This window comes from Lepidothrix coronata, unplaced genomic scaffold (assembly GCF_001604755.1).
Source record: "Lepidothrix coronata isolate B3197 unplaced genomic scaffold, Lepidothrix_coronata-1.0 Scaffold5, whole genome shotgun sequence".
In the NCBI taxonomy this organism is placed as follows: domain Eukaryota; kingdom Metazoa; phylum Chordata; class Aves; order Passeriformes; family Pipridae; genus Lepidothrix; species Lepidothrix coronata.
The window spans coordinates 5,194,763-5,213,276 of NW_016690185.1; the positions used below are offsets into that span (position 1 = coordinate 5,194,763).

At 38.2% G+C, this 18,514-nt stretch overlaps 1 protein-coding gene across 2 annotated transcripts in view; it reads right to left on the reverse strand.

The window, feature by feature from the left end:
• The window catches only part of ROS1 (ROS proto-oncogene 1, receptor tyrosine kinase), a 73,143-nt gene that overhangs the window by 3,611 nt on the left and 51,018 nt on the right, over nt 1-18,514 (reverse strand). For both annotated transcript variants that reach the window (XM_017829179.1, XM_017829170.1), the window contains 7 exons: nt 18,113-18,275; nt 17,772-17,836; nt 15,038-15,167; nt 13,986-14,083; nt 13,172-13,375; nt 11,897-12,031; nt 6,507-6,670 (listed from right to left, as the gene is read on the reverse strand). In XM_017829179.1, coding sequence (XP_017684668.1) covers nt 6,507-6,670; nt 11,897-12,031; nt 13,172-13,375; nt 13,986-14,083; nt 15,038-15,167; nt 17,772-17,836; nt 18,113-18,275 — 959 coding nt within the window. The remainder of the gene's footprint in view (nt 1-6,506; nt 6,671-11,896; nt 12,032-13,171; nt 13,376-13,985; nt 14,084-15,037; nt 15,168-17,771; nt 17,837-18,112; nt 18,276-18,514) is intronic.

Below are 18,514 nucleotides of genomic sequence, written 5' to 3' on the forward strand. Positions count from 1 at the left end.
ACATTACTGATTCTGGGTAACATAATCTCATGCAATGCTTAGCACCTTCACTGTGGTAAGGTATTTAGAAGTGCAGACACATTTGCTTTTTCTCATTAATATCTTCCTGTTTTTCTCATGCATACTCTGTCCTTTGTCACTGCCACACAAAGTATGTGGCAGTAAACAAGAGACGGGCTGCCTTACTGGCATGGCCACTGTGACCACATTCAAGAGGAGCACATGATGACATGTCTTTGTCAAGTCTATTGAACCTAGACTTCTCTACCTCAGCTGTGTTGGTTATCCCAAGGAGATAGTTCCTGTGTAGAGAATATTTTCCTGGTACCTGATGGCCACCTGGAGCTGGAGGTGCTGTGTTTCAATTTCTGCACATTGCCAGTAAGAATATAAATAGAACAAATATATATCCGTTTTAATACTCCGCTCTGTATTATATATCAGTGGAGATATATCTGTGTTTCCTGTCTAATGAAGCATATGATCTTGCATGGTTTGAGGATGACTCACAGAGCTTCGCTATTCTGTCAGACTTTGAATGTGTTAAAAGTGAGAATTTTGTTCATCCTGCATTTCCTCAGCTCTAATCTCCTTGGAGCATTGACTGCTTGTCTTTCTTTTTATTTTAATAGGTTTTTTAGAGATCTGTGAACTGAAATCTCTGTGTGCAAAGAAGCTGTCTGAGGAATTACAGATATAAACATGATTCTTTTCTAGTTTATTATAATTAATAATATAAAAGCAACAAAAAAGACCAATTCCACATTTGTTGCAATGCAATAAGGCTATACAAATAGGAAAGCACTCTCCTTCTCCAGGTCACAAAGCAGGATTCGTTTTACCAAGTTTTGAGGACCCATATCTTACGTGCCCAATTTAAGCTCCTTGCCTAGGCTGTCTTTGCAGTCAACAGAGAGAGAAAGGAGGAATGAATTGCTTTGTGGAGATGCTTATTTTGCATCCTTGCCTTAATGCATTAACATCCTCTGAATGTGTCTACAACTCTCTGCTGACTATCAAACAGTCTAGACAGATAGCGTGAATGCAGTGCTTATGTTTTAGTTCCTTATACCTATCCACATCTGTCTACACAGATGTCAGCTCTTATAACATTATATCACGTGATTTTTTTTCCATCAGTTCAAGGCAAAGTATTAGCATGACTTTACTTGCAGCATCATATGGCTCACATGCATCCTCTGGAATCAAACAGCATTTATCTAGAGTACAAAAAAGATATCACACCATCAAGTCCCCCTTTTCCTGCAGTGTTGTAACCGCTCACTCTTTTAGAAGAAGCCTTTTCTCTGACCTCTGCTGGCTTTGGGTCAGCCACTCACTAAGGTAAGTGGGGAGAGGATTATTGAATTTCAGAAAAATACAAAGGAGACTAGATACAAGGTTTTAAAAATGTCTCTTATCAACACATCTGCTTTAGAGAAGCTTCCGTGATTACGGAAGCCCAAGTGATTACTTTACGTTCAGAGAGTTGTGTGGAACAGTTTTTAAAAGGCAGTTGGGTTTAGGAAAATAAACTGATGACTCTTACATGGGGAACAGAAAACAGGAGCTACTCAGTCAGCAGAGAGTGCAACATATAATTAATGATGAAATCACTGATTCTATATTTTAATATCAAATCCCCTCAGTGCAAAGTTTTGTACAGAGATTTTAAAAAAGTACACGTGACAGTTTTAGAAAGTACCTGAACTGCTGAAAGAATAAATACACCAAGTTACTGGCTTTGTAAAGAAAAACAGAAAAAAAAAGGAAACATTACAAAATTCTAACTCTTTTATCTTCCCACATTTTTCAAGCAACATCTCCAGCTTAGGGATTTAAAAATCATTTAAAATTGTTTAAAAATCATTTTGAGGCCAAATGTGTTTCCTTTTAGTCTTTAGTCTTTTACCCTGGATTTCATCCAACTGTCCTGCATCTTCTCTCACCACAGGAGCTACTTTTTCTGAGCAATTAGACATTTTTTCCATATAGGACCAAAAGGGATTATGGGGAGCAGCCCTGATAAGAATAGTCCTCCTGGGTCATAAAGGCAAGGAGTCGCTCCAGCTGCTTAATGCCCAGTTGTCTGATGTCGGCAAAAATGTTTGCCAAATCAAACAGGTGTTTCTGTCTGTAAAGAGACACTCTTGGGACCTGAAAAAATACAGTGCTGTCTTATATGTGTAAATGTAAAAACTTATGTCTGAAAATAGATGGTCCAGTTATTTTTACAGCAATGCAGAGCCATCCTTCTAGCACACTGCACCTCTTGTAAATGGGGGAAGAACAGACTATCTTTCAGCAATGAAAGGCCCTGGTGACAGGGCCTCTGCTCAGTAAAGTCCCATTGAATTCAAAACCCACTGGTGTCTCAGTACTCAGCTGGTTAGTGCTGCCCTCACTCAAATAAATATCATTACTGCTACTTTAAACCCACAATTAATGTCCTGGGAAAGCCTGTAAGAGCTAGAAGGAAAAACTCTAGACTGGCAGACCCTGGTCCTGCATTTCCTTCCCTCCCTTCCAAAGCAGCAGTGCCAGGAGGTGCTGGTATTGCTCAGGCGTATTTATTGACACTTGACACCTGCTTTAGAAGGGTGACTCTTGCAATAGCACAGCATGTGTCTCTTTTGCCATCCCCATGCTATCCTGTTAGAGTGCTGCCCAGACCACTAACATACTGTCTGTATTAGTTCACCCACACTTGCCATCTGTGAGTCATATTGCACTGGCATTAAGATTATTGAGAAAATCTAGTGCTTCTCAGCTCTTCCACCTATGAAAAGCACTGACAGCATGTATGGATCTGTTAAAGGTGTGGCTACCTACAAGCAGGAAAGACTCAAGGCGGTTTGAAAGATGTATGATTCCATGTAAGGCTAAGTATCACAGTTATTTTGAGGCATGTTGTTTCACTTTGCTTGACATTTGTCTCTTTCTTTTGGAACCAGGTCACCTGGTGAGAGCAAACATTTCTTGGCAGGAGGCTCATGATAGGAGTTTCATTACACACAAAGGCCAATGACCGTGTAACATTTTTGGAAAATGTTGTCCAGGACAATCCATCATGGAATAGTCTTTTGGATTTGTTTTACCTCTCATCTTTCTATTACTACTACAAACACAAGTACTTCACTTAGTTCCAGCTAAAAATTAGTGCAAATTTTTAAAATCACTTACTTATTATACAATATTTTACAAATTACAAACTAAGACATATTCCAAGCCCTAAACTGTTTTCGACAGGGTCATAATGGAGCATGCATTTTAGTCTGGAAGCTTAGCTAGAATCTGAGTGGCCTTTTCTTGCTTAAATCAGTCTTGCTTCTGGAGTCCACATTTCTCTGAACTCCACTGCATGAGATTTACACTGCAGGCAGAAAACCTGTTGAATTAATTTAAGGCTGGACAGCTACAGAAAACTGACATGCACATCTCCCTGATCAGGTAATTCAACAACATTAAGACATCACCAGGACTCTAGGCCTTCAGTCAAGTACACAGCAAAGGGAAGAATGGGGGAAAGCCAGAAGAAGAAACACAGCAGCTAGTGGTGAAAAGTCTAAGGCTCTGGGAGGGAGTGTGCCAAGCATGACCTCTGAGAGCCAAAGCTCTGCCTACACTGAATTACCCTGCTTACTGGAGTGGGCCTGATTTTACCAACTAAGTTACTGTAAACAGACTTAATGGAGTCTGATTTTAAAAGTGACCACCATCAACAGTTTTCCTGAATACAACATACATTATGGAGTACTACTATTATTAGGACAACCCTGAAAGTCCATTATACAACAACATTTTCTGCAGTAAACTAATTTTATCAATTTTTTATAATTTAAAGTGAAACTTTTCATGGAAGCCTCGATCCATATTTCCCTTTGCAACAACTTGGTCATTTCTAAGAATACTGCTTCTGTTCCTGGCAAACAAACAAAGCAATGGCTTTTTCTCTGTGATCTCTGCTGTGTGGCAGAACCTGAAATCTTGGCAAATTAATGTTTTTTACATTAAGAATATATATTTGTCATCCCATTGAAAGCAATTATTTACCGAGATTGAGCAAGTTAACAGCAAGGGAAAGATCATGCTTAGTTGACACATGTTAAACAGAGATTTGCAGAGACTGAAACTAAAATTCTTTCATGTTACATCTGTGCCACCTGCTTCACCAAAAGGACAGCAACCTATGTTCCAGCCCCTTTCCCCAATTCTAAGCAGCAAAAGGGTAGGCTTCTCTTTAGAATTTTCAGCCTTGCTAAAGATTTTAACAGATATTGATGTAATGCCACAAGAATTTCTTAACTCCCTTAGTTTTGATGTCTCTGTCACCTGTGGAGCTAGGGAACACAGCACAGGGATGTCTTATCTAGAAGCCACAGTAGCTCAAGAGTAGGTGTGAGCAGTTGAATCAGTACAACCCCATACCCAGTGAATGTTGTGTTCCTGTAGCCATCTGAATATTAAACATCTAGGCTGAGATACTGTATCTGAGATGTTGTATTTTGGACATGATCCTGAGTAACGTGTTTAAGGGACCCTGCTTGAGCAGTGATGTTGGACTAGATGACTTCCAGTGGTCTCTTCCAATCTTACCCACCCTGTGACTCTTTGTATTCACTCCATGAATATAGCAAGTCACCTAGACACCAGTCATCATTAGTGAAGAATAAAGCAAAAGGTGACTCCTTTCATGCTAGGATACATGTCTAAAACATAGGAGTTATCACTTTCTGGAGATATCTGTTTCTACTTCTGACTACAGAGCTATCTAGAAGAGTATCTTAGATGAGACTTCTAGCTTGTAGACAGCTGCATGTAGGTGAGATAAAGTCTATTAGCTAAAGGCTATTAGCTTGGGCATAGTGCCTAATTGATTGGCTGTACTCCTTTCCTGAACTAATGCCAGGCTTAGATTTGTGCCAGACTAAGTATCTCTTTCCTGAATGCCACTATTCAGAACAAAGATACCCTTAAAGAAACTAAGGAATTCCAATGTATGCAAATAAACAAAGCTTTTCATTATAGCCTAAGGGTGAAAAATCAGCTGTTAAAAAAGCATGAAATGATAGGTTATCAGTGCTGGCTTACTTTGGTCCCATCACGTCTTTATAAAGATTTTAGTCTTGCAATGACATGTAAACATGTCATGCACAGACTGGATCTGACATACAGAGAAATCAAGATGGGCATAAACGGGCATTTATAAAGCTACACAAAATGATAAAGATTAGCAAAATATCAAATAGACTAGCATTAAGTGAGCACTGGACAATGCCAGTGAATTGAAAACAGGTAGTCTCCTGTAGAAAAATGTCTATGTAATTGTGTAATTGAGTAGTGTGATGGATCAGGAAGTTTTTAAGAAAAGACAAAATACTGAAGAGTCAAAACTGTTTGTGAAGCAGGGCGAGTTCCTAGTTCAACAACAATTTTTGAAGGGGGAAAAAGAAAAACCCACAAAAATTCCCACCAAAACAAAGTCTTTAGATATTTTAGAAACAGACAGGTTTGGGGTTTTTTTCCATTTCTTGGAATGGAAATTACCTCCTTTGCCATTCAATATTTTTCTTTAGAAAACCATAGAAAGAAAACAGATCAAATGAAAAAAAAAAAGAGATCTGTGAAACAAAAGTGAAATATTTCAACTGATAAAAACTTTCTTTTTGCAGATTCAGATTCATTGTTTGCTAATATTTGTCACTTTCTCAATATTTAGTTAGTTAGGAATTACTGCAGAACGTGAAGAGATTGTTGTTCTGGTCTAGTCAGGACATTCATTTCCATATTTAGGTGATTTAAATCACAGTTGCATAGACAGCTTCAAATTTAGCACCACTTATTTTTTTTAATTCCTGACTTCACAACATGAATAATGTTCTTACATAATGGGCTTTGTCGTTTCCCATATCTTAAGTGTGTCTTCCCTAACATCACCTAGCTTGCTCATTCACAGTGTGCAGAGCACAGGGAAGACCTGACTCTATCACAGGTTGGGCTTGGATAAAGGCTGCCATACTTGGGAACCTAAATTATGCCTCACTTTCAGGAGACTACCGAATCAGTAGCCCTATAGTACGTGTCTAACAGCTATGTTTACCAGATGGAGAGGGTGTAGATGCCTTTGAAATTGAAACAGATTTCCACACAGAAGCCTTCTAAGGCTCTCCCGGCTGTACAAGGAACTTAAACATTTACTTTAGTGGAACAGGGTTGTGAAATATCAAAAATTTAGATGCAAGCTGGATGTCCCTGTAAGTCAGGCTCAATTGCAACCTCATTTGGGCCTTTTTGCTTGGTAATTTTATACATGCTTTATCTAATGCATTGTACCTAGTGGCACCTAATGAATCCTTACAAGTTCATTATGATCAAGGTAAGTCTTTGCTGTTTCCATTTTACAGGCAAAGAATTTGAGACAGTGACAAATGCAATGAAAAGCACTGCTGAATTCCACTTTGCTCACAGGGAAGAGGCCACAAGAACAGGTGCTGGCCCAGACTCACCTTCAAAAGCTTGGTTGATGACTCCAGTTGATGCCTCTTTTTCTTCAAGGTAGTGGGTGAAGGACAGTTGACAGTGTCTTATCTCTTGCAGTTTGGCATGAATATAAGAGAAAGTAGGTCTGTTGTGAGGTTCTTGGGACCAGCATCTTGTCACTAAATCACATCTGAAAAAGAAAAATTTACAATGCAAACGTTAACGATAATAGAATTATTCATCTCAACACTTACCATTAAACATCTGAGAAGCAAGCTTGGCCTGAAAACTTTCTATGTGGTACAAAGATTATCATCAGCTGCTGAGGAAAGGAAAAACAAATTAAAGATCAGATGTCAGGAATACTCACCTTAAATCCTTTTAATTTTTCAAAGATGGATATTTCTGATATTGGGAGCAGCTATGACATAAAAACAACAACCAACCAACAACAACAACAAAACACAAAAAAACCCACCACCACTAAAAACCACACTTGCCATTAACATCTATTCTCACTGAAGAAGCCAGAAATATTTTCTAAGGAAGCAGAGAAGGAGGAAATTCTCTCACAGAAAAAAAAAAAAAAGCGTAAATCCAGAAATGAACCTGAAGTTTTCAATTTATTTAATCCTCCTTCAACTCAAATTTAGAGGAAGTTCAAGGCAAACCCTCCAGCACAGAGAGTGTTAATTTAGATTTCTGCCTCCAGACCAAAACAAAGTGGAGTAAGTTTTCCCATCAAAGGCAAAAATGGTATAAATTTCCTCTGGGTGCAGGGATTCTAGCCCACCTTGTACAACACTATCTCTACCATTCAGTGGAAAACTTTACCTCCTGTTTGTATAAAGGATAGGGCTGGTTTTTATTCCTTAGTCAAGGAACCAAATCCTACAAAAGCCAGTGGGAGACAGGCTGAAAACCAAAACACAGCCAACACCTGGACATGCTAAGTGTTAGGAGTGGAAAGAGGTCTTAGAGTCTCAAAACCAGAAAGCAGCCAGTGAAAGGCCTGTTCAGGAAGCTGCTCATGGAATGTGGAGCATTTACCTCTAAGCCCTAAGTTCAAACCCTCCCCTGACAAACACGCTCCCAAACCTACTGCTATGTGATACCAGGCATTACTCTGTTATGTGAAATGAATTGGCTTGCTCAGATCCTTGCTTATCCATCTTAAAAAGATAACTGCTGTCCTTCACCCTTAGTGACAGCTGGGAAAAATCTCTTGACTTCTGATTTTTCAATGATATTTTTCATTAAACTATTAGTGTTGGATGATAATGTGAGTAGAAAAATTGTTTCAGAACCATTTTTCATTGACCTGTATCTAGTGGTTTCCAAGTTGAACAGAGTGATTCTGTTTTTTGAAAATGATCCCATGAAATTTTGCAAATCCATTTTAAGAATCTAGTAAATGGTAGTGACTTCATAACACTCTGAATCACTTCATCTGCTTGCTTTCAGGTGTACTGGTTATTGATGACACTGGAAATATAGAATGAAAAGTACTGAATAGGACTCAAAATGAGGTTAAAGAATTGGTTTTCCTTCTGCTGTCTGCAAAATGTCTGTCACACTAAATTCCAGCCTTGGATGCTGGAAGCCAAACCATCTGCTTTCTGGTTGTGATTGTTGGTAGGATATCCGAGCAAAATACATGAATTCAGGTGCTGTGCTCCACCAGGTTAGCACCTGGGCTCTCATGAGCAGAGCCCTGTGGAAGGTGTAGCAGTGAAGTAAAAGAGCTGATGGAGTACACCGCTCCTTCAACTGAAAGGAAGAAACAGCTAGCCATAAGCCAGCAGAAGAAGAAGGAAACAGGAAATGATACATAAGTCATAGACTCATAGAATGTTTTGGGTTAGAAGGGACCTTCAAGGATGATCTAGTCCAACCTGCCAGCTGTGTGCAGGGACATCTTCCACTAGACCAGGTTGTTCAAAGCCCCATCCAGCCTGGCCTTGAACAGCTCCAGGGATGGTATATCCACAACTTCTCTGGGCAACTTGTTTCAGTCTTTCACCACTCTTATCATAAAAAAATTCTTCCTTATATACAATCTAAATCTACCTTCTTTTAATTTATGAAACAAGAACATCATGAGTGTAGATTCTGAATATTTTTGTATTCCTATGACCAATCACTGTCTTTATAAGTAACTAATTTTTTATTGGACAATGTGCTTTATAAAGCAGTTCAGTTTTGCTATGGAGTGGTGATATTAATTGTTGCTGAAACATTCAGTACTGTAATTTTCTCTTTTTAATTACATTTCATATTTTTATTTACTAAATTAAATTACTTGTTAGTTGTCTTAAAATATCGATACCAGATAGAACTGGTATTTTTCACCAAGTATTTAATTCAGGTAGGCCTTAGGTTTCTAATGACAAAAACTTCCATGCTGTCTCAAAATATATTTGCAAATTTTGCATGTACAGCTATTTGTGGCACGATATTTAGCTTTCAAGTCATGCTATGATATTGAAAGCTTTAAGTCACACAACATAAACTTCCACTAGCTCAGAAATGCATCAGCACAAGGTCAATCGAGACGGTGAAAGCCAGGTAAATATGCCAAGTTGCTTATAAACAATAGCTTTTATCCTGTACATATTCCTATATATTTGGGGATCCAAACATATGTTGGCAAACAGTGCATCATTTTAGCATAAGAAAGAGACTAGGAGGATTCCCCTACTTTATAGGGAAAGCCTTTCAGGAAAAAGTGCAAAATAACAGTTCCAAACACAACATCAGCTAAAGGTCTATGTTAGGTTTAAGAACTAGCCTTTACACCTAGATGTAAACCTACACACCTACACTTCACACCTGTGTTTTATCTGGGTGCAACAACTGACAACCATATGTCCAATAGAGCTGCTTACATGGGGCAAATTAAATTTCAAGGGCCTGGAAAAAAAAAATAACTAATACTCAGTATCCAGTCCTGGAAGCTGAAAGTGAACAATTCTTGAAATGTGCTACAGAGCACAGAAGCTACAGGGCAGAATTACCAGTTTTTTCTCTCATGAAATGGAAAATATAATCAATGTGGGATTTTCTTAGAAAAAGTTGTTACAATGAAAAAGAGTCTCTGCTTTCATCTGATGCATTCTGATCAAGGCCTTCTTCTCTCTCATTCTCTTAGTCCCTCCAGGGGGCCATTCCCAGAGACAAATAGCAAAAAGCTTTTAGTTACCAAACTAAAATTTCTTCATCGAAGTCAGTTGTGTAAACTTACACGGGACTGAGCATTTTGTGAAACTGCAAAATCAGGTCAGCGAGTGGTATGGTGCTCGTACAAATTCTCTTGACTGTAATCCACAGACTGAGGATCTATGTTAGCTCAGATCAGTCCGAACCTTGGCATTCTCTTGCATGCAAGTCTCACACTCAAATGATTGTACCAGATGTGGATCTGACTGCAAATGTAGCTCCATTCATAGATCTAATTCATATTTCAATAAACGAGTATCATTTATAGGTCCCCAAGCCCCTTTTCCCAATTCATTACCAAGCTTTACCTATCCACACTTCTTTGGGGAAGAGTAGATGATTAGTCCCTGGAGCAAAATCTTGTGGAGGTAAGGGAGAGAATTTCTCACCCTGCCAAAAAAAATCCCAATCCCACTTTCTTAGTGCTTTTTCACCCCAAAGTTTCTGTGCCAGCCCTACTTGCACTTGCAGTGTAAGCCTACCACAGATTCCTAAACACTTCTCAGCTGAAGTACTTTGGCCTTTGAACTCTTTTCCTGTCAGTGATGGTTTGTTTTGTCAAATGACAATGAGCAAGCCAAAGTGCCAAGGAGAGAATTACTGATGGCTGGTGTCCTGATGCAGGTTCAAAACCTCAGGGAGGGAAACAGGAATGTCAAGAATCCCAGCATGCCATTAATGACCTAGGAAAGCAGCAAAAAGCTATTTATGCTACTGACAGAAGCTGCATGCAGGTGCTGAGTGTTCACCAAATGAGATAAAAGATGGTACAAGAGCCTAAGCTCATCAGCTCCTTGGCTTTCCCACTATTAGGCATTGATCCTACAAGTTACAACAGGCAGACCAGTATTTAAGCCCTATGCTATGCTAAGTTCAAGATCTGGCACCTTAAAAATTACTTCAAGCAAAGTTTTCTTAAGATTTGGTCACTTGTTTTAAGGCAACTTATGAGCCTTTGCTTAAGCTTGAATGTCAGATTAGTACAGGGATATAGCTGCCTCCTATCCTTTTTTTATTCGCAGGAGAGCTGTCAGAAATTTTTTGAGGAAACCTTTTTCAGAAGATCTCAAAAATAAAATGGCTTTGGGCTCTCATTTGTTCTGTGACTTCCAGTTTTCCCTCTGTTCTTAAAATTCTAATCTCTTCAGTTTTCCAGTTCCTCCAAGTGCTAAAGCTTGGGAGGTTTTGGTTTTCTTTGGTTTGGTTTGGTGTTTTGGTTGTTTTGGTTTGATTTGGGTTTTATTAATTGCTACTATGATGTTTCAGCTATATCTACAAAATGATAAATAATCATCTTTTTTGGAATTCAGAGCATGGTAATTGACTGTGAAATCTATCAGAGAAATACTGGTTTTCCAATCACAGAATTATTCTCAAGCCTTTTCCTCAGCCTCAGAAGTAAGAATTGTTCAGTAGCCTCTCCTATTTGTAGGACCAGCTGTCACATGCATTGTTGGGACAGAGTGGGTAATAAAGAAATTGAGAAATGAAATTAGACAATATTGAGTGATTGTTGAGTTCACATTCAGCTTCCTCCTTTACACATTTCTCGTCAGTATGGGTTTGATCCACTAGATGTATTTATTTTATTCTTTTAATTGCAAGAATTTTGGAATTAAACCTGAATTTTGTACTCAAGAGACAAATAGAAATTCAATGCTTTATTTATCCAGCCCAGCTAAAGACTAAGCAGAATTGCAGACCTCCCTTTTCCTGTACTGCTTCGGCTTTTCTTATTGGTTTTTGCAAGAGTTCTATCTATAAAGAAAGCGCAGGTTATTTTTCACATATATTCTAATATTAGCCTAATTCCTGCATCTACCATTGAGAAAGCCAGTTATATCTACTGTTACTAAACCAGTAAATTCTTTTTGAAGCCATCTTAACTTTTAACCAATACCATCAGGTACTCCCAGGCTGTTCTCACATTACTACCAGATTCATGCCCAAGACTGACTTTATATTGTCCCTGAAACTCTATTTAAAAGACCAATATTCGCCATTCAACTTCAACACTTATATTCTTGTTCACAGGCTGCACTGCTGGATGAATTAACGGGAGGTTGGCAGCTACCAGAGCTAGCTGTTTTATTGGAAACAAAAAGGAACGATGTTGAGCTCTTCGTGGGTATGACTGGCAACAGGTCTCTTGTTTCTTATAAATATTATCAACAACATTTAAACAAAATTAACTTACAGGTCATCAGGACAATTGTTTGGAGACTCCAGCCTTCCTCCTGATCGTACATGGTGTAAAACTTCTGTATTGGACAAACCGGGATATGGCTGTTGACCCAAAGTTAATGTTTCCCACACTAGTATTCCAAAAGCCCTAAAAAGCACCACCAAGAAATAAAAAAAAAAAAAGGAAAGAAAAATTAATAGCCATAGTCATCATGAATAATCTCCTTATTAACAGCTAAAATATGCCTAACCTAAGAATAAGACTCAGAAAAATTAAGTTAGAAGTCTTAATTTGTTGTTGTCCCTAAGCCAGTCTCTGGAACAGCTAAAATAGATGTGTAGAACCGACACACTTTCCCAGACTCAGTGAGATGCAGCTCAGAAGACACTGAGTACCCACATCTTCCCTGGGCAACACTGCCTGACTGAGCATGTCCTCACTTAAACAAGTGTTTAGAAATCTCTAGAGGTGACGTTTTAAATGGAGAGAGACAAGTTCTCCTAAGCCCCACTCATGGAGCAATCAGCACCTCATTTGGTTTGGCACAGAGCACTAAACCACTTGCTTAGATAAGTGCAAGAGTGGCAGTCAAATGGATTGGTGCAGGGGCTGAGGACTTGGACAAGACTGGTGGGTACAACCCACCTGAGTACCTGTGGCCACGAAATCTAAGCTAGTGTGAATCTCAGGTTTTGTGGATCTGGTTTTATTTGGGGTTTTTTTTCATGTCTCTGACAGTGGGTCTCTGCTTCTTCACCATACACTCAAAGTTACTGAAATACACACTTTAGGTAAACCTCCATAGCAAAGTGCTTTGACCTTCCCCTGATGACACTGAGAAAGTTGATCTTCAAAATAAAGAAGTCAGTTGAAGAGGGTAAAATGGTAAGGGTATTTGGCTGTAGGAATGAAGTGCCAATAAACCTAATGGAAAACAAAATGGAACAGCATGCAGGCAGTCGATTCACTGTCCGATCAAGTAAAAACCACATTGTGGGCCTAGTACAAAATTGTTTAAGTGACATAAGTGACATTCATGACTTTGAATCCAGAATCCAAAGTTAGAGCTCAAAGCATAAAGAAATATACCCATAATATATATATCATATATTTGTGGTGCCAAACTTTTCATTAGCCCATTAAAATATCACTTAGGAGGAAATATGTCTTAGCCTAAATATTATTAGAGATGGAAATATACAACCTTGTAATTCCTCCTACGAACTAATATTTTCTTGTTGTGGGATTTAATATTATTCCCACAATTGTGTAGCTGCTGTAACTCACCAGACATCAGAATGATTTGTAAAGACACCATCAATAAGGCTTTCAGGAGCCATCCATCTGACAGGGAGTAGGCCTTCTCCTCTTTTCCTGTAATAATCATTTTTGTAGACATCTCTGGCAAGCCCAAAATCACCAATCTTTACTATCCGGGAGGAGCTCTCATATTCCTTCTCAGACACAAGGCAGTTGCGAGCAGCCAGGTCCCTGATTTGTAAGGCAGAAAAAAAGAGGATGGAATTTGCGTTGCAGAATAACTCAGGTCTGTAAGTCACGTGGTTCAACCCTCTCTTCAGAGCCATGCCAACCTCAAGGTTGGATCATGGGACTTCGGACCTCACTTAGTTTAGTTTGGCATATCTTCAAGACTGGAGATGATGCAACCCCTCTGGACAATCTGTTTCAGTTGTTGATCTTGCATTGTGAACAACATTATCTAATATCCTTCACTGTAAGTTGTACCTGTTGGTTCTCATCTTTTCCCTGTACTTCTCTGAGAAAAGTCTGTGTCCTCTAAAGCTACCCATTAGGCAGATGAGAACAGTAAATTGGATCTCTCCACTTGCCCTTCTCTCTGTTGCACAGGGTATGATTCTTGCCAAGGGTCAGTAAGCCCTGGATTCAGATCTTAGAGTAGCCCAGCATTTTGAGAGAGAACTGCAGATGATATTTAGCAGAAAAGTGTAACATTAGATTTTACTCCGGTGCTCTCCCCTTTCCTGTTACATTGTGACATCTTTCTAGGCAGTTTTCCCAGTTAAGATAATTAGTCCCGACTCTGTGGGTAAATCTGTGAAGACAAACGTAAGTTCTGTACCTGTGTATAAAATGCATTTTCTCTAAATAGACACAGCCTTTGCAAACATCCAAACATATATCCAAGAGGTCAGTCATTGTCAGTAAAGGGTTCTGGAGCTACAAGAAAGAAAGACAGAGGTTAATCATACCTTTCAGCTTTACCAACTCAGAATGACAACCTCCCTATGTAAAGATGGTATTGTTTCCTCATTTGAAATGTGTAGGATTTTTCCAGAAGAGTAGAAGCAGAGGTGTAAAATCTCTATATGTCAATAGAGTGAATATTAATTAGGAGCAGGGTAAACTGCCAAATCACTACACTATAAGGAAGGTGAATGCATCCTGTTCTTTGATTTGGGACTAAAAATATCCTAGGACCTTCAGAGCTGTGGAAGAAATGGGATCCTGAAAATTTCCTCCCACTATCAGATCAGGTTTTCTTGTTGCTGTATTAATCAGTGTGGTGTATTTCTAGTAGAGTACATGTATATACATTTCCGTACAGTTCAATACTGACTGTGGATTTGATCTGATCATGTAAATGAACTGTACAATTGCTATCATGATATAAAATTTCATTGTTGAGTCGTTTTGACCTACAGTCCTACCACCCACATTCTTAATCTGCATACTAACTATGAAAAAATTTACTTCAAGTTATTCATTCTTTATTTTTTTCTCTTTCCTTCTAAAGAATTTGAGGATATGGGGATAGTATCTTATATGTCTGGACTATGCCTCACACCTTAATGATACTGCTGTTATTTAAAGACAAAAAACCCCTACGATGCCTAGTAGACCACATACATGACCACCATTATTTATGATCACTTTTCAAAGGACTGGTTATGATTTTGACAGAGAGAAATTCAACAGACATCTCATGACTAAACCATGATTTTGGTCAGTAATCTAATGACATCCACTCTTCTTCACAGCACCACTGAATGCAAGCTTGGCACTCAATATTGAAGTCTCAGGGTGTTAAGGAAGAACCAGTTCAGACTTTGCAGGTACAGAAAGAGCTGAACGTCAGCATGGACTTTGAGAAAGGGCAGTTCCTTATCCTACCTTTTGTTTTCTGGCTCCTCGTAAATAGTTAAGTAGATCCCCTCCTTCCATCAGCTCCAGTATAAGATACTGAGGTTCATTTAACAGGCACACACCGAGTAACTTCAGAATGTGGGGATGATCAAATTTACTAAAGAGAAGGAAACAACTGTAAGACTACAGATGAGAAATCCAGCTGGTTGATAGCTAACAAAATGTATATAGGTGTAAGCAATGAATGAGCAGTTTGGCCTTTACAATCCTGCCTCTATGAACAACGTGATTCAGTGCCTGGATTTGCTCAGTCATGGAGAGAATTCAGGGACATCCCTTCAAAACACAGGCTTACACTGTCTTTGACAGGCACTCTAATACATGTACCTATATTAAAAAGCACATTTCATTCTATTTCCAGGAAACAAAGAAAGGTAGCCAAATGGCATTTTCTTCTAGGAATAATGTGATTTGGCACCTTTACATTGAAAGTATCTATATTATTTTAATAAATTACTTTTACTACTATATTCATAGTAGAACTGAGGATTCAGAAAAACACAGAGAAAGGTAAAAGCACAAGGTGCAATATATAATTTTCACAATTCAGAGGGGAACTGTTTTTCACAGTACATTTTCAAGAGAAACAAAATACACATGACAAATACTTATAGGTATACAAGTAATTGTCTCTGTGTGTCTAAAAGGACAAAGATTACCACAAAGGAATTGGCACTCTCAGACCTAGCACTTTTTAAAAATGAAGAATATTTTTGCTTCTGTCAGTGCCTGTGTTTTTACAATCACATCTCTTGTTTTAGAAAATGGTTTTGCTTCTCACTACCGTGTGAAAGCACTTGCACCAGCAGTCAGAGAAACTTGAGTCTACTGGGAGAAATGATGGTGTCCAAAATGCTGTCAAATGCACAAGTGTAAACAAATAAAGCAGAGGGACATTTTCCTTCTAATCTCTTTTAATTCATGTAGTCTCAGGTGTGGGCAAAACTTTAACAAAAAGTGTGATTTAGAATTTGACAGTTGCCCCTGGCCCCTAGCACATACCTCTCAATCAGACAAATTTTGGCACTTTCAGGAACAAAAAGAGGGGAAGGAGCACCTGGCATTTTCCTTACAACCAATACAGACCTTTCTCCACTGAGTTGTCATTCCTTACTTCCCAACTGATGGGACAAGGATTTCCTACATATATCTGTACACAAATGACTCACCAATTACCAATAACAAATGACTTTCTGTAATAGAGACAACTCAATTTCCCCACTGCTGCATAGCAATAATAGAAGTACTAAATAGTCCTATATTCAGCTTAACTGGGCCAGTATGGATAGCATTACAATCCAAATTTTAATGAACATCCAAAAAGGCAAGCAAAATAAAAGTTGCTCTTTTAAATCTTACATCAAGGTTTGTAAACAATCAGATCTACTTATTTTTCCTTTCTATGCTTGATTTCATTTATGAGACCTTACAGATGAACATAAAGAAAAATCATTAAGTTCTCCCTGTGTGAACTGTTATTTTTCACATTAAAAAATAAAAAATAAAAATATCTCTTTTTTATTGTTATTGTTTAATGACTACTAGAAATGTATAATACTTAAACTTTTCTATTCTTTTAATTTCTCTGACTCATTTTATTGGTGTACATATTAATGTTTACATTTAAATGCAATAATTTTCAATTATATATTCTCCCAGGATTTCTGGGTTTGGATTATTATGTGCAACAAGAAAGTAGAATTGGGGAAGTTTCAGAGACTTCAACTATGGGTCCATATAATTTCCATACTACACAGAAAAGAGACCTTAACTGGGTTTATGACTGCTAGATAGACTGAAGAGAGATTATAAGATATTTACATACAACTGCTACTGTTTATAATTAATTTTTGTTTTAATGACATGGTTACATTTCGGTTTTCACAAGCCTTTTACCCCATTCAGGTACAGTATGTGGAAAAAGTTAGGTAAAAAATGCAAGATTTTTTTTAAATATGTAACCAAAAATAGAATGCTGTGAAAACCAATTTCAAATTTAAAACCACAATATTTTCTGTGCATGATATAAAATCCTTCATTTTTTTTAAAAATGCTTCTAATTCTGCATTCATGAAATAAAAGTCAAAGTGCCGAGGTGTGTCCGAAAATTAAACTACACTCTTAGTCCAATGTTACCAGCTGAAAACTTCAGTTGTATTTCTACTTGTTTCTGTGGAGACTCTGGAAAATCAGATTTTCAGCTGAAACACAAACCTTTCTATGTGACGTTCTTGCATTGGTGACAGATGCATTAAGTCTACCTCAATAGAAAAGGTATGTGGCAGCCTCTAGTGGTAAATATGAACATTTTTTAGAAACAATTTTCACAGTAAGTTAAAACTTGAAGGCATCAGCTGGTTCTGATCTGTTTTGGTAGAACAGGATTAGCCAAATATTGTTTGATTGCCTTTAGCAACTAACTTAGTCTCAGATGAGCAAGGATACCAAAATACACCAGTTCAAACCCAAATAAATTCATGTTATGAGCATACTGAACTTGCAATATATATTTTAAATTTTGCTAATCTGTTTTATAACTTTAGTTTTGTAGTGATTTACTTTGTTAGCAAAAACAGGAGAACACCCTAAAAGTGCCACAATACTTTGTTTAGAGGAAAGTGCTGCTTTCATTCCTCTGGAAGGCCACCATCTTCACATGATGCTGGCTTTGAAGGGTGCCCAGTGGCAGAGCTGTCCCTACCTCATTAAGTGTGCCTCCTTCAGGAATTCACTCTTCTCGTGGTCTGTCGCACCCTTCTTCAAAGTCTACTCAAGAGAAAGCAAAAGCGTAGTTACACTTTGGTCATCACCATCATCATCACACAGCACTTACGTAAAGCAATCATACATAGACATGGCCTTAAATATACATTATTTTCCAGAAATCATTACAAGGAGATAGGCATAGCTTTAAGTGACTTGCAAGAAATGCTGCAAGGAAGTACCCAGATTTGTCAGCACCCATGTCTCAGGTAAAACCTCTAAGACAAACCTATCTGCCCATCCCATTCCATTGCCAGAGAAATATACAGATACAATTACCTTGACTGCTACTTTGGATTCTCCATTTCCACCTGCCAGGATATCTACTGCAGTCCCTTCATACACTTCTCCAAATGCTCCACTTCCTAACAATTTGTGTAAGTTCAGTTTGTCCCGAGGGAAAGCTGGCAATGATTCAATCTCTGCCTGAGAAGGAAGAGTACTACAAAACAGCAATACTAATCACTTGTTCATACCTAAAAATGTTTGAAATTTTATTAAAATTCTTCTTCAAATGAAGGTGGTATTATTTCTATCATCAGATACATTTAAGGGAAGCTTAGTTGAGGCCAGGATGTTTTGGAAGCTATTGGAAAACACCAGAACTTCCTTCCTCATGCACTTACTTTTCTTGCCAGGGTGAGCATGAAGGGTGGGCTAGGGGCAATCCAGGCCAGGCTC